A 13,566-nucleotide genomic window follows, 5' to 3' on the forward strand; every position below is an offset into this window, starting at 1 on the left:
CTTCATCTCATTAGGGAAAAACCCGACAGCTAAGCAACCTCTGGTTCAAATTACATGTATAATACAGCCTGGTAGGCTGCCAAAGCTGAGTGTACAGTAGCTAGAGACTTGGGTTTGGAAGATGGTCATGTCAGTGGGTGGGTGAATATCAGGTGTGTTAAAGTGGCTTGTTACAGCTCATGGAAGGAAGGAAGAGGAGTAGGGCTGAGGCTGCTGGTTTCCTGCTATGGACCAGATCCTGAATGCCCTCAACTCCCATTCACTTCAGTGGGAGCTGGAGGTGTTCACCATCTCACAGCGTTTGGCCTAAGTGAGCACACTGGTTCTTCAAGCTGGAGCTGACTGTAAGTCACTGCATCCTAGAGAACGAAGGGGTGAAAACAGTCACCCCAGGAATTCAGGGTCCTCAAAGCCTGAGGAGACACTATGCTAATACTTCACTGGAATACTTTGTCACTCTACAGCACCTTCCATCCAAGGACCACAAAGTACTTTAATGAATGAATTTGGCCCAAGAAAGACCAATAGCACCTAAACAACCTAGGGGAATGAGACGTAGGCTCCTAAAGGACTCAGGAGCTCTGGAAAATGTTACCCATCATCTCCATTTTAGAAACAGGGAAGCTGAAGTCAAGACAGATTAAGTGACTCACCCAAGGCCACACAGGAAACTTATGGTGGAGCCAGGAATAGGATCCAAGTCTCCTGACTGCCAGCCCTGCGCTTTAAATGCAAGACAATCCTTCCATCCCAATGCCTGTGGTGAAGCCAGCATGACACACAAATGCACAGGCACAAACAGCGTCAAGCGAATTTATCTTTACTTCACGGTCTCAGCAAAACAAAAACTGCATTCCGAACTTTTTTTAAACATTAATATATTAATTTAACTTCAAAATAAATACTTTTTTTAAAATACCTATTTCTTTACATCACTGCAATTTCAACAGCAAATCTAGAAAAGTCAGTGCACAAAGAGCAGTAATATGACCTGTTAGCTAGAAAGCTTTCAGGAGATCAAACTAAAAGAAAACAGGAGGTGGGCCTTGTCTTTCGGGCACGTTGCATGCAGTAAACTTCAGCAAGCTTCCTTAGCACGTGATCTTTCTGCACACTTGCTTGGAAGAACTGTGCACTGCTCTCCCAAAGGAAATCTACAAATCTGATTTATATGTAAGTCTGCAGGATTCTCCCACAGCTGGTTACTGATCAGTCCCACAGAGGTTCCAAGTACGACAGTGACTGCTACTGAAATCGATATAAAAATGACATTATGGAACAAGCATGCTTGAATCTCTAATGGAGCTGAAAAGCCCATGTGAAAGTGCAAGATTAGTGTTATTTATAATTAAATTCTGGGAGCACTAACCAACAGTACTAATCATCGGTCCAGTGATGAAAAAAAGGAATGTTCTTAAGCCGTGCTACATTGCTTTCTCCTGGATAACCAGCACTGAAGGGCTAGTTCCAAAAATTAAATCCAGCCGCAAGTGAACACATTGTTCTACATACTTCTGCTTGGAGTGCCATTGCTATAGTGATGGGAGGTGATTTACAACTGTTGCTAACTCGGAAAGACAAGACTGGCATGTGACCGTTCATCACAGAGCTCAAATCAGCTTGAGTATGTCAAACAAACCAGGACGTTCAGGAATCAAATCTGTTCTGAAGTGTTGGAGGAGGGCCTCCTGTCAGCGACTAGAGAGACGCTGGCTTTGTAACTCGGCACTCCAGAGACCAGGAATCTCAGCACTTGTGTTTCCTTCTGTTGAAGGAAATCTAGGAAACGCAGCCCTCTCGGGGTCAGATTCTGATCTCCCTCCTGGAAAAATGAGCAGTAATGAATTTGATGACTTTACAATGAAGTTAAAACCAACATGAGCGAAGAATCAGGCCCTCAGTCTTTCCAGGGTGCAGCAAGACAGTCTTCAGTAACCCACAGGGAATGAAACATAGAACAGAGTCATCATCAGTCTGCGACTCCTTCCCACATGCTCCCAGTTATATTAGCAGAAGAGGATGCAACTGGGAACCATTTTGTGTGGGGTGGATGGAAGGGGGAACCTCACAACCTCAGGAAAGCAGAGTATGATGATGTTTCATCTCCACCCGGTAAGGGGAAAAATGCTCTCCCATCCAAGTCAAAACGACACACACAATTCCCAAATCCTTCCAGGGTGGAATTTATACAATTATTTCCACACCCACCTCAACTGAACAGTCTAATCACAGCAGTAAGACGCATCACTGGACAGAAAGTGCAGCTTGCGTTATTGGAAAGGAAAAAATAACCAAGGTGCATTAATGACTAAAAAAGGAATGGTCAGGATTACTGATCTAAGACCCACGTGTCTGTCTTACTGGGAAAGAGACAGCAGGACATTCTAATGCCCCAATAGACCCAAGGTATAGGTAGGTGCCACTACACAGCCTTGTAAGGCAAGTCAAACATTTCCTCAAAGATAAAACCTGACTGAGCCAAGATAGGATGCAACAGTGCACTTTGTGGGGGTACAGCAATATTTCAGGTGTCCCTGCTGAGGGAAGTTTCCTAAGCACTGGACAGAAGTGCAATAGGTATCAGTTTCCTTCTGAAGCCCAGAGCTCCCTCTGCAGCCTCCCCCATGCAATTATGGAGCAGATGAAAGCTAGATGGGATGTGCCAGGCTGAAGGGAATTCTCCAGAGTTAAGACACGTCTTGTTTCAGTGTTAGGGATGTTAGCTTTAAAATTGGAACAGTCACCTCATTCAAAAGAGGACTATATTAAGTGTACTGGTGGAGAAGGGATGCAAGGGAAACTGTAATGGATAGTCTAGCTATCACTGGGCACAGGGAAAGCAGGAATTTGACAGCAGGGAGTGACAAACCCTCAGGGTTGCAAGTGATAGTCCAGAACATTTTAAATCTCTTCCTTCACTGTGTGTGTGTGTGTGTGTCTACCTGCCTCGCGGGACGACTATGCCTCCTTAAAGCTGTACACCCCACCCCAAGATTCAGCTAGAAGGAAAATAAGGAAGCAATGCATCATGGAGAGGTTCCTTTTCAGCTTATTGGGTCTTCTTGTCCTCTGGTGGGAAGTAAGGAGGAGGGGGAGGCTGGTCCTAAAATAGAGGAGGGGAAAAATATGTAAGGAACATAAATCCACAGCTGGGAAATCAATTAGTTCAAACAAACCCTGCTTCTCCAACAGGAACAATGGCTGTTAACACAATCAGTATTGCTGCTTTTAACCCTCTACTATCCGTACATGATCACTATCCAGATTATGAACATTTAATCTAATTTCCTGTGAAATTTACCAGTGGCCCATTCCCCCTAGGGTGACTCTGCCCCCCTTCATACATGCAACATACAGGTGTTTATTACGTATAGAACAATGCGTGAAACTTACTGTGGGCATGTAGACATTATGAGGGTTGACTGGACTGTAATAAGCACTGGCAGCAGCTTCTGCAGCCTTCGCTTCAGCTATTGCAAGCAAACACAGGTTAAAGATTAGGTGACAATGCAGGGAACTTCTATCATTAAATAAAAGCCCAGCATGATTCTGCCTACCAGGTATTAGACCAACCCTCAGTTCTGTACCCACCTGATCTACAAAGTGGCAACACCACCACAAAGCTACCTAGTTAGTGGGACCCCTTCAAATGGCAGAGGGTGAAGAATCAAGTCACTATAGTATTGCCCAGTTAGAAACCAGGGAGATCAGCAGGTCCTGTGGGACTCAGCACTGAAGGAGCTACGATATCCTGCCACATCAGCTTGCAGATGCCATCTGGGTTTTGCTCTGTCCATGGAACAAATGCTAACAGCTGCTTTTGAAGACCAGCCGATCACAGGCAATGCTCCCAGAAGGCAATGATCCAAAGATGTTTTGCAATAGAAAAATGACGCTTTAATAGCAGCTGTGGGAAACTCACTCCTTAGAAAAAGCTAATCCACAAGAACAGCCTGGATTGTGCGGCTGCCCCGGACTCTGAAGTCTTGTGTTCAGCCCCATGGACCCACCACCTTTCCAAGTGACAGTCCTGAGCTGAATAGTTATGGATTCAGATCCAAGAGGTGTGCTACACTCACCCCTTCCCCTACCCCCAATTCCTTTAAAGACAAGAGATCCAGTAGTATTAAACATCTCACTTATTTAGCATTCGCTTCATGTGATTTTAGTGTTTGTTCTGCATGAATGTAGCGATTTCACATGGAAGAACTTGAGAAAATGTCCCAAATCACTTTGAGAAACCTCATTCAATTGAAACTACAAGTCTGAGTTTTGTGACCCATTTCTATTATATGCCTCCCATCCAATTTCATCGATTAGGGAAGTATGGGGCAGGTCAGATGGAAGCTGGGCAGCTGAGATTAACAAGGTTTGTTCTGCTTAGTCCTCTGGCTTTCTGATGGGATGTGGCAAACAATGCTAGAGCTGTGCCAAACAAATGCTGCTTAACTCTATGGATTTCTACCATGCTTCACTCATTGTTCCATTTCACCGAATGGCAGTCAGACTGATTCCTATTGACCTGCTGCCGTTGAAAGCTCTCCTTTATAAGAGCATTTGTATTCTGAAAAGCGTTCTGTTCTCACAGAGACCTTCTTACTCATCAAATCTACTCCTACATATATCAGAGTCAGATCTACTGACTAATACAAGCTTTGACACTGCTAGGTTTTGTTTTTTGTTTGTTTTTGTTTTTTTTACTCCTGTTAGCCCTGCAGAATGAACATCACTATTGGAAAACAAACTGGATTCTCTTCCGGCTCATACAGAAACAGAATTGATCCAACTGCAGAATATTTGTTGACGATGAACTTGCTGGAAAGACCCCAGGTTGGCCATCAGACTGAACTGAGTTTGCAAGACTGGCAGTTAGGAAAAAAATATATTTTAACTTGTAAATGGAGCAGGTTTGTTCTGAAATCACCAAGAGATGATGAACATGAAACCCTGATTATGCCAATTTTAGAATGTTACTTTTCAGAGGAGAATCCCTTTTTAATGCTTTTGCTCATATTCATTATGTTCTATAGACAACTATTTGCTGTACATTTCTACATGGCTATCGTAGAGAGAAGAGAAATGATACTGGAATGTAGTAGATCAACTCGTCCTCAGTGACTGATGTTACTAACATTGCAGAGGTTCTGATCTAACCCGCGGGACATACTTCTCACCTGCAGGAGTGGAAGGAAGGTCTGGGCCACTGACTGGAGGCTCCATGGGCCCAGGATAAGGAGGTGGTGGAGGCTGCATGTAACCCATGGCTCCATCCATCATGGGGGGACCAGGGTAAAACTCTGCTTGGAAAGAAAGAGAATGAAAATATTGTAGGAACAGCTCCTTTGGGCCAGCCATGGACCATATACAGCCAAAACAAGTCTGAAAACCAAATACCATTAAATAAGCTCAGTTGCTTAAATTGCATAAGGCGCTGAACCAAACCTGAAAACAATCCAGATGTTAGCTGCAAACATACATCCACCTTCCCCTCTTCCTTAACCTGCTTTTAATTTGGTCACTGGAAAGATTTCTTTATTCAGTTTGCAGACTCACCAGGAGGTGGTGGTGGGTAGGGGTATCCTGGCGGAGGGGGACCGTACACCCCATTGGCTGCAGGTGGCGCAAAGGCGTAAGCTCCATTCGGCATGTAGGAATAACCATATGCTCCATTGGGAGCTTCTCCTCTAGAGGCTGTGAAAACAAAAGCAAATTGATTCTACCAGATCCACAAGGACTGAATCAAGATCAGGACAGATCTGACCTCTTCACAGCAGTAAATCAGACAAACTCAAGAGTCGAGTGCAATAGGCCAAGCAGATCTACAGCTGACCAGATGAGTAAAATTAATGATTTTAAAAAGGCAAATTAATTTCAGCCAGTAGCTGAAATTCAAAAATATTTTAATCCATCCTGCCATAGCTTATTCTAAGGAGGACACACGCACCACATGCTTGTAACAAGCCCACACAAAAAAGCCAGCTCCCCCTCTACCATTACCTGATTTAGCCTTGTTGTTAAAACTGAAACTTCAGTACCTTGAGATGCCACTTGCAGCATACGCTGTCCAAACTCAATAGCACCCCCAGCTGAAAAAGTCATTTTGAAAGTTAAGGATCCTTCCCAGCCACCTACAGAGGAGAAAATAAATCAGTTGAAAGAGGAGAATCTTTTTAAATGTTATTTAGTCTCCCTGCTATGAGGCAAGTGTTGTGGTCCATCTATACAGATCCCTCACATGTAACACTAAAGCACTTTAGCTTTGTCTCAAATACCTTAAAAGGCTGCAGGTAAAAGGATAGGATCGTCATAATTATGCTCTGATTAGAAAAATACATGTTGGCCATGGGTGTTTCAGGTCAAGGGGTACCTGAAGTTGGAGCATCAATCAGAGGTTGATGAAGTTATGTGCCTATTGTCATAGTCTGTCAGTGGTTCACAATGACACCGGCAGCATGAGATTTGCTCTGGCTCGGTACAGGATTAGTGCAGAAAACAGGGATTGTGTTAATCCAGTTTGCTAAAAAGCCTTTAGAGCTAGTCAGTCATTAGCTATAAATAGACAGGGGGTTTGGGTACCCAATGGAGCAAAGAGCATAAATGGTATGAAAGATGTGGGCAATTTAAAGCTACTACAGAGTCCAAGGTAGGTGTTCTAGGATAGGATAAAAAAATATATATATGAGTGACATCACAGGTTTCAGGCTTAACAAAAAACAAGAACAGCCCAAGAGTCCAAGCACCACATCAGAGAGGAATCAGTGTCAGTGACGGAACAGGAAAATTAAATTACTTTGTGAACTAAACCCGAGATGCTTGTGTGTTATAGTGACATTCCTATTAAAGGGGAACTCCTCTGGGAAAGACTCATACAGATTTTAGGCAAATCCTTTTGCCTTTTACATGGTTTTCAGAGTTTGTTCTCACTGTGTGCACCCCCTTACAGGCTGGTTTGTCCTATTTGATCCAATGCTGATTTCCAGGATCACAGACTGTTGGGTCATAAGCACGGGATTATGACTTCAGTGTCAGAGCAAGCAAAAGAAATTGAGCTGGGGATATGAGAGAGGTTATTAAATTACAGGTTTCCAGTAACAGTGAAAGGAGAAACAAAAGAAATACTGGGTAAATATGTTTTATTTGTACAAGTATTTTCCCCCTCTTCTCCAGGTTCGCTCGAGTATGTAAGTCCCCCTTTAAAACCAGCTTCCCCAATTTCAAGACTGCCTCTTCCCTTTCAAGCCTGAAATACAACATGTAATGCCCATTTATTCAGTTTCCTGTTAAAATAAAGTGACATAAGATTGTTTTTACTACTAAGACGTGTTGTGACAATAACACAACCTTTCCTTGAGCTACAGAAGAGATTTGTGATGGACAACTGTTTCTGGTTACTTGTCTGAAAGTGAATGTGGATTTAGGAAGAAGCAGAGAAGTTTAGCAAAGAATCATCTGGACAGGGATTGAACAGGTTATCTCAACAGGCCATAGCTTATTGACATCCCTTAGAACTTTGTTGGCATGACCTCTCTGTTATGAGACACTTAAGGATGTTTCATCAAGGAGATCATTTGGCCGATTGAACTTTAACATTCAGAACAGAGAGTGGAAATGAGATCAGTTTCTGAAACAGACCAATTCATTGTAACTGGACAGGGAGAAAGGGAAGGGAGACACAATTTTGGTTACAGTTTTTAAAGAAATACATTTTAATAGTATTGGATAACACCCAGTTTAGCTCAATGCATAAACTTGATGTTTCTCTGAATCTGATGCTATGTAAGTATCTTAGCATTACTGTAACCAAAAAATACATACCTCCTGTCTCTGCTTTCACTGTCCCCTTGATATAATTTGCTCCAAAGACAGGCTGTTTAATCTCACAATCTTTTATCAAATAAAAGGGCATCATGAAAGACTGCATAGGATCCTTTCCCTTGGACACAAAGATAACCTGCAGGGGAAAGGAGCAAAGTCATAGTAAGCGACATTCAAAACAAGCATGAAGCATAGAGACAATTTACTGTGAGAAAATGGAGCTCAATGTGCTGAAACTGCTTCCCGCGCCTGGAGCTTTACATCTACCCTGCAGGTCACAAGATCTCGAGAACAGCAGCAAGATGCCTGAAAGCTGAGGCTATGAGGCAATAACGTGAAGTGCCTTCTAGAAGCATACACGAGCTATGATCTCTCTCCTCCTGATTTCTAGTCAGCTTGCTGCTCTCCAGATGGTTATGATTATTAGTTTAACTGATGCATTAAGCATTTGCTTTTCAGCTCCTGAGGATCCCTGGCAGGCTACATAGCTGTCTGCGGGAACTAATCAGTATTTATGTCTTTTGACAAAGGATTTACAATGCATTCATAATGCTGCTGAGGTCCAAAGAACATCCATTTTCAAGGGCTGCTAGATTAACCATACTTTCAGGAACCAGGAAGGTTTCTCTCTATTTAAAGTGTCTGATCCCATTATGAAAACTACTTACTCTAAATGGAGTCAAGAAGACACTTCCTTTCTTGGTCCCTTTGAAGGCATCTGGCATGTGTTCCATATCACTGAATGCAATTTCTATGTGATCATAGGTCATCAAAATACTACAAGCAAGCAAAGGAAAGAAGAGGCCCATTATTAGGACTTGATCCAGAGGAGCAGTTTGTGTACAATTTAATGGCCTATATCGGGGTGGGCAAACTACGGCCCAGGGCCGAATCCAGCCCTTAAGCTCCCACCAGGGAGTGGGGTCTAGGACTTGTCCCGCTCCAGCTGGGAAGTGAGGTCAGGGGCTTGCCCCACTCCGTGCGGCTCCAGGAAGCAGTGGCATGTCCCCACTCTGGCTCCTACGTGTAGGGGCAGCTAGGGAGCTCCACATGCTGCCCCCGCCCCAAGCGCTGCCCTACAGCTCCCACTGGCCAGGAACTGCGGCCAATGGGAGCTGCAGGGGAGGTGCCTGCGGACAGGGTAGCGCACAGAGCCACCTGGTTGCACCTCTGCATAGGAGCCAGAGGGAGGACATGCTGCTGCTTCTGGAAGCTGCTTCAGGTAAGCACCGCCTAGAGCCTGCACCCTGACACTCTCCCGTTCTCCAACCTCCTGCTCTGATCCCCCTCCCACCCCCTGAACCCCTCGGTCCCAACCCGGAGTAGCCTCCTGCACCCTGAGTTCCTCATTTTTGACCCCATCCCAGAACCCACACCCCCAGCCGGAGCCCTCACCCTAATTCCCAATTTTGTGAGCATTCATGGCCCACCATACAATTTCCATACCCAGATATGGCCCTCAGGCCAAAAAGTTTACCCACCCCGGCCTATATAAAGTGAGCTGATGACCTCAATCCAATACTTAGTAGACAAGTGTTCCTAACACAAAAGACACTACCACAATTGCCTCCTTTTTTGGCAGTTTCTGGGCTTGTCAATGTACAGTTTTTGTATGGATTTAGCTATTCTGATTTAGAAACTTGTAAGTTAAATCAGTGCAACTCCTAGAGCGGATGCAGTTATACGTCCTTTATACTGGTACAACTGTGTCCATGATAGCAGGGGGCTACCTCGATTAAACTATACTTGTGTGAGATCCCATTCCTAACTGAAGCAGTGAAATCTATGTGTAGAACAGGCCTCAGCAGAGAAATTTGTACAAAAACTGAGTATTGGACAGGCGCCATGAAGAGTGAACTATCCTGTTGTGGCAGAACAGGATGCTTGCTCTCTCTATAGTTTAGAAAGGCACAACATCCACGAGCAAAACAACAAAAGCAGAAGGAAAGAGCAACTTTCGAGGAGCAGGAGATTGCTGAACGGCAGAGAGGAGTAACACAGACCTAATTCCCACTGGAGTCTCAGTTCTCACAGTGACCAGGTGGAGAGGGGGTGGGAGACGGATGCTGCCTGGGATCCAGGCCTCTGGCACTACGCGATCCACCCAGGACACAGCACACCTCCCAGCAGCAGCCGGAGCAAATCTGCCCAGCCGGCGGGGGCAGCAGAGTAGGATGGGCAGGAGCAGTCCCAGGGGGTGCAGGCTCTGCAAGGAGCGAGAGCAGAGCTGGGGCTCCCCCGCCTCCATTCCTGGTGCTGCCCAAAGGTCGCCGTGGCCGCCCGTGAGCTCCCACCTCTGCGGCACAAAGACCGGGGCACGGGGGGGACGATCCTGAGCACGCGGGCAGCTATCCCCTGGCGGGGCCGACCCCGCGAAACGGCGAACAGGTGACACCCCTCGGGCCCGTGGCAGGGGGCTAGCGGGGGCCAGGCTGCCATGGGGGGGGGAGGGGGCTGTCGAGCGACGCGGCGCTTGTTCCCAGGGTGGGGGGCCCTGGTCTCACCCAGCCACGCGGGGGGGGGGGGGAAGGGGAGGACCACGTGACCCAAGCCCCTCCCCCTTCGAGCTGCCCACTGGTAACGGCCCCCCCCAGGAAAAAGAGGCCGGGGGGGGGGCTCTCACCTCTCGCTGTTATTGACGATCACGCCGCCCCCCTCCGAGTGGTTCCTGTTCAGCGCCATGGCCTCCGCGGCGCAGTCCCGGGCCTCCCGCTGCGGCCGGACAGGGACCAAGGGATGAGACGTTGCGCTTGCGCAGCGAGGGAGCACCGGGGTGGGGTGTGCGCGGAAACCGAATCGCCCGGCATGCAAAGCGGCACGGCACGAAGGCGGGAGCGTGGCATGCTGGAAGCTTTAGTTCCCAGGGGTCCCTTAGAGATGGAGTGTTGCATGCTGGGATCTGTAGTTCCCATGAGCCCCTTAGAGGTGAAGTGTTGCATGCTGGGACCTGTAGTTACCATGGCTCCCTCTGCGATGGGCTGTTGCGTGTAGTCTCCACGGTCTGCTCTAAGGGACGTGGAGCATGGCATGGACTGTAGCAGGTGGCCTTAGGCTGGCCTTCTGCTTCCCCATCTGCAGTGGGCCTGCTGTGTTCCCCAAGGCTGCCGATGGGGTGGGGCTGCATGGGGTCTTGCACTCTTAGGCGGAAGGTGCTTCTCAAGGGTATGGCCCTTTCGGAGTGCCCTGTAGTTTGTAGGAGTCCTGTCCATCCAAATGGGCTGGGACCTCCCTCCTCTGGCAGGCCCATGGCCCCATGTCCCACCCCCACTGCTCATTGGCCCCAAGAACATCTCAGGTCATGGACCCACAAAAAGTCAACACGTCGCCCCATCACATTGAACAGAAGGACCCCACGTGGAGGAGTCAGCGTCTTGTGATGCGCTGGTGCAAACACCACCATGGCCACAAACATCTCCATCATGACACTATGCTTGTCCCTTAAAATATTATTAAAGCTAATGTTAAAAAATATATATAATATACAGATTAAGAAAAGAGTGTCTGTACATCTGGGTATAGTGCTTAGATTATCCACAAATACACAGTTTGTTTAAAAAGTCATAAGATACATATAGTACATAATCAGCAATAACCCAAATTTAGGTGACTAAATTTAACAATACAATTTCGACAGTAGCATCCAAATATTCAGGTACATCTAATTAAATCAATGCCTGACCCTGGATGTACAGGACTCCACAAGGCTGCACCAACACAACGCTGAGATTGTCAAATTTGCATCACATTGGGAACATTGCAGCCTGAAAAGTCCCATAGGTCCTCGACTTAAATAAATTGTTACTACTTTTATTAAAAACAAGTGGCACCAACGCAGAAGGAACTGGGAGGAAAGAAAACAGCCACTGAACAACTCAGAAATAGTATTCAATATAAAGAAGAAGTTAGTTGCTTGGGAGGGTTGGATTAGATCGGTTTTGTGGGTCTTGCTCTTTTGTCTGCTGCTCTCCCCAGCAACAAGTAAGTTCCTCCACTCAGAGCAGTGGAGGGACACATAGAATTGCTTGAGCATAGCGTATTTTTTAAATAAACAAGAAATTAATTTCCAAATTCCTCTTTCAGATGCTCAGCCTCAGTGTGCTTGAGAGACTGTTTTGTGGAACTAAGGAGCAGAGGACTGGTTAGAACTGGGTGTATTATACACTGCAAATTCTCCACAGGATTAATTTGGGAACAAGAGGCAAATTGTTAGCTTTTAAACCATCACTAGCCTCAACAGAGAACTGAGCTAAAAAGGCAGTTCAGATTTTCTCTTTTCTATTAAACCCCATTGGGTCTATATTTTTCTATATTATAGTAGTAGGGATAATCCAAAGATTTATTCTCATCTTTTTGGGGACAGTTCTTAAGAGTGTTTGGAAACATAAATATCTTCTGCTAACATTTGCTTCTGACCAGATTTGGAGCTCTCTTGAACTGGCAAGAAATGGTTCACTTGGACACAGCACTCCTCCTTGCTTAAAATGATTTGCAGTGTTGCTTGTGCCCTGCTGAGCAGCTGCACTTCGCGGGTGAGCGTTTAGGTTTGTAAAGCGCTTTGGCACGATCTAAGTTACAAGTTATTTTTGAACCAATGTATTTTGTTGTGGTTCACGCCATGTTTTTTTCTAAGGAAATTTTCTAGCTGGCTCAGTAATGGCAAAAACACGCATTTTTTCTGGGCTCACATCCAGTTTACGATCCCATAAGTGAGAACTGTTTGTACATCACATTGCAAATCCACCAGTGATATTTGGTGTAGTTGGCAGAATCTACCAGAGAGCAGCGCAGGGCTGAGATAAAATGGAGACAGAGCTATTTCTGATTCCTAGTTGGTGCCTGGGTCAGAATTCAGATTACTGGTGGAGCAGGCTGAGAAAGCTCCTGTTTGCACTATGGATAAAATGGAGGTCAGTCCCTATTGCTGCAAGATGATTACTGATAACCATTCATCACTTAGAAACAAATCTCCATTGTCTTATCCAGCATTAAAAAAACTCAGAACAATGACAAGATGGCCAAATAATTCAGTCGTTTTGTTTTGTAAGGAAAGACAATCCAGTACATTATGATGTTTGTACACTGTTTAATGGTAGTTAACATTCTTTAATAGCATTATATTATTGTTACAGTTTCCTCACACACTTTAATACAGTAATTGTATACCTAAAAAAATCCTAAATAAAAAGAAGATCGCTATGTGAGGTGAAAATTGCTCAAGAAAAAACAGACACTCAGAATTGCACAATGCTGTTTAAACAGCCGCTTATTGGATTTATCCTGTTGCTTTTGGAAAAGCAGAGGATAGATCCAGGCTTGGTTCAGTGTGAATTTCCTGATCATTCCAGTTTACACCCCATGCATGTTAGGAACATAGGGATTTTAATCCTGGATCAGGCCAGTGGTCCATCTAATCCAGTACCCTGTCTCCAAATACTATCAGATGCACCAGAGGAATCTTGAAGAGGGAAGTTATTGAATAAACTGCCGACAGGGTGAACTTTCTTCCTATCCCTGATAGTTAGTTTGGTTTGTGCCCTGAAACACGAGGGTTTATCTTTCTTCCAAATGGACTGAAAGAATAGGCAGGGGATATTCATCTTAAAATGCAGCAAATTGTATAGCTGTGATAAAATGTATCAGCTCAACAGCTGTCTTTTATTAAAGCTACTTTCACAAGTTATTGCACGCAAATGTGGAAGAGCATTTATAGCAGGTTCTCTGTAAAAATCCTACTGTTTCATTTCATGGACA

General features: G+C 45.3%; 1 protein-coding gene across 2 annotated transcripts; it reads right to left on the reverse strand.

Annotated features, from left to right (window-relative positions):
- Positions 1-824: 824 nt before the first annotated feature.
- On the reverse strand, positions 825-10,664 carry WBP2 (WW domain binding protein 2). Of its 2 annotated transcripts, none has more exons than XM_074970825.1 (8): positions 10,439-10,664; positions 8,484-8,592; positions 7,816-7,951; positions 6,036-6,128; positions 5,554-5,691; positions 5,175-5,300; positions 3,394-3,470; positions 825-3,103 (listed from the first exon to the last, which is right to left on the reverse strand). In XM_074970825.1, exons 1-8 carry the CDS (start codon positions 10,495-10,497, stop codon positions 3,050-3,052), a joined length of 792 nt encoding a protein of 263 aa, XP_074826926.1. In that variant the 5' UTR covers positions 10,498-10,664; the 3' UTR covers positions 825-3,049. The 2 variants fall into 2 exon arrangements, with proteins under 2 accessions (XP_074826926.1, XP_074826927.1); XM_074970826.1 differs by having other exon boundaries at positions 5,175-5,297; positions 10,439-10,661.
- Between the last annotated feature and the right edge of the window lie 2,902 nt (positions 10,665-13,566).

The sequence above is a fragment of the Natator depressus genome, chromosome 14, assembly GCF_965152275.1.
Source record: "Natator depressus isolate rNatDep1 chromosome 14, rNatDep2.hap1, whole genome shotgun sequence".
Lineage (NCBI taxonomy): Eukaryota > Metazoa > Chordata > Testudines > Cheloniidae > Natator > Natator depressus.

Bases quoted from the DNA above. Each gene is read 5' to 3' on its own strand.
- WBP2 (XM_074970825.1), bottom strand. From the start codon at position 10,497: ATGGCGCTGAACAGGAACCACTCGGAGGGGGGCGGCGTGATCGTCAAT. The intron at 8,593-10,438 runs GTGAGAGCCCCC...GCTTGCTTGTAG, and splicing joins ATCGTCAATAACAGCGAGAG to TATTTTGATGACCTATGATC. The intron at 3,104-3,393 runs GTAAGTTTCACG...CCTCTATTTTAG, and splicing joins ATAATGTCTACATGCCCACA to GACCAGCCTCCCCCTCCTCC.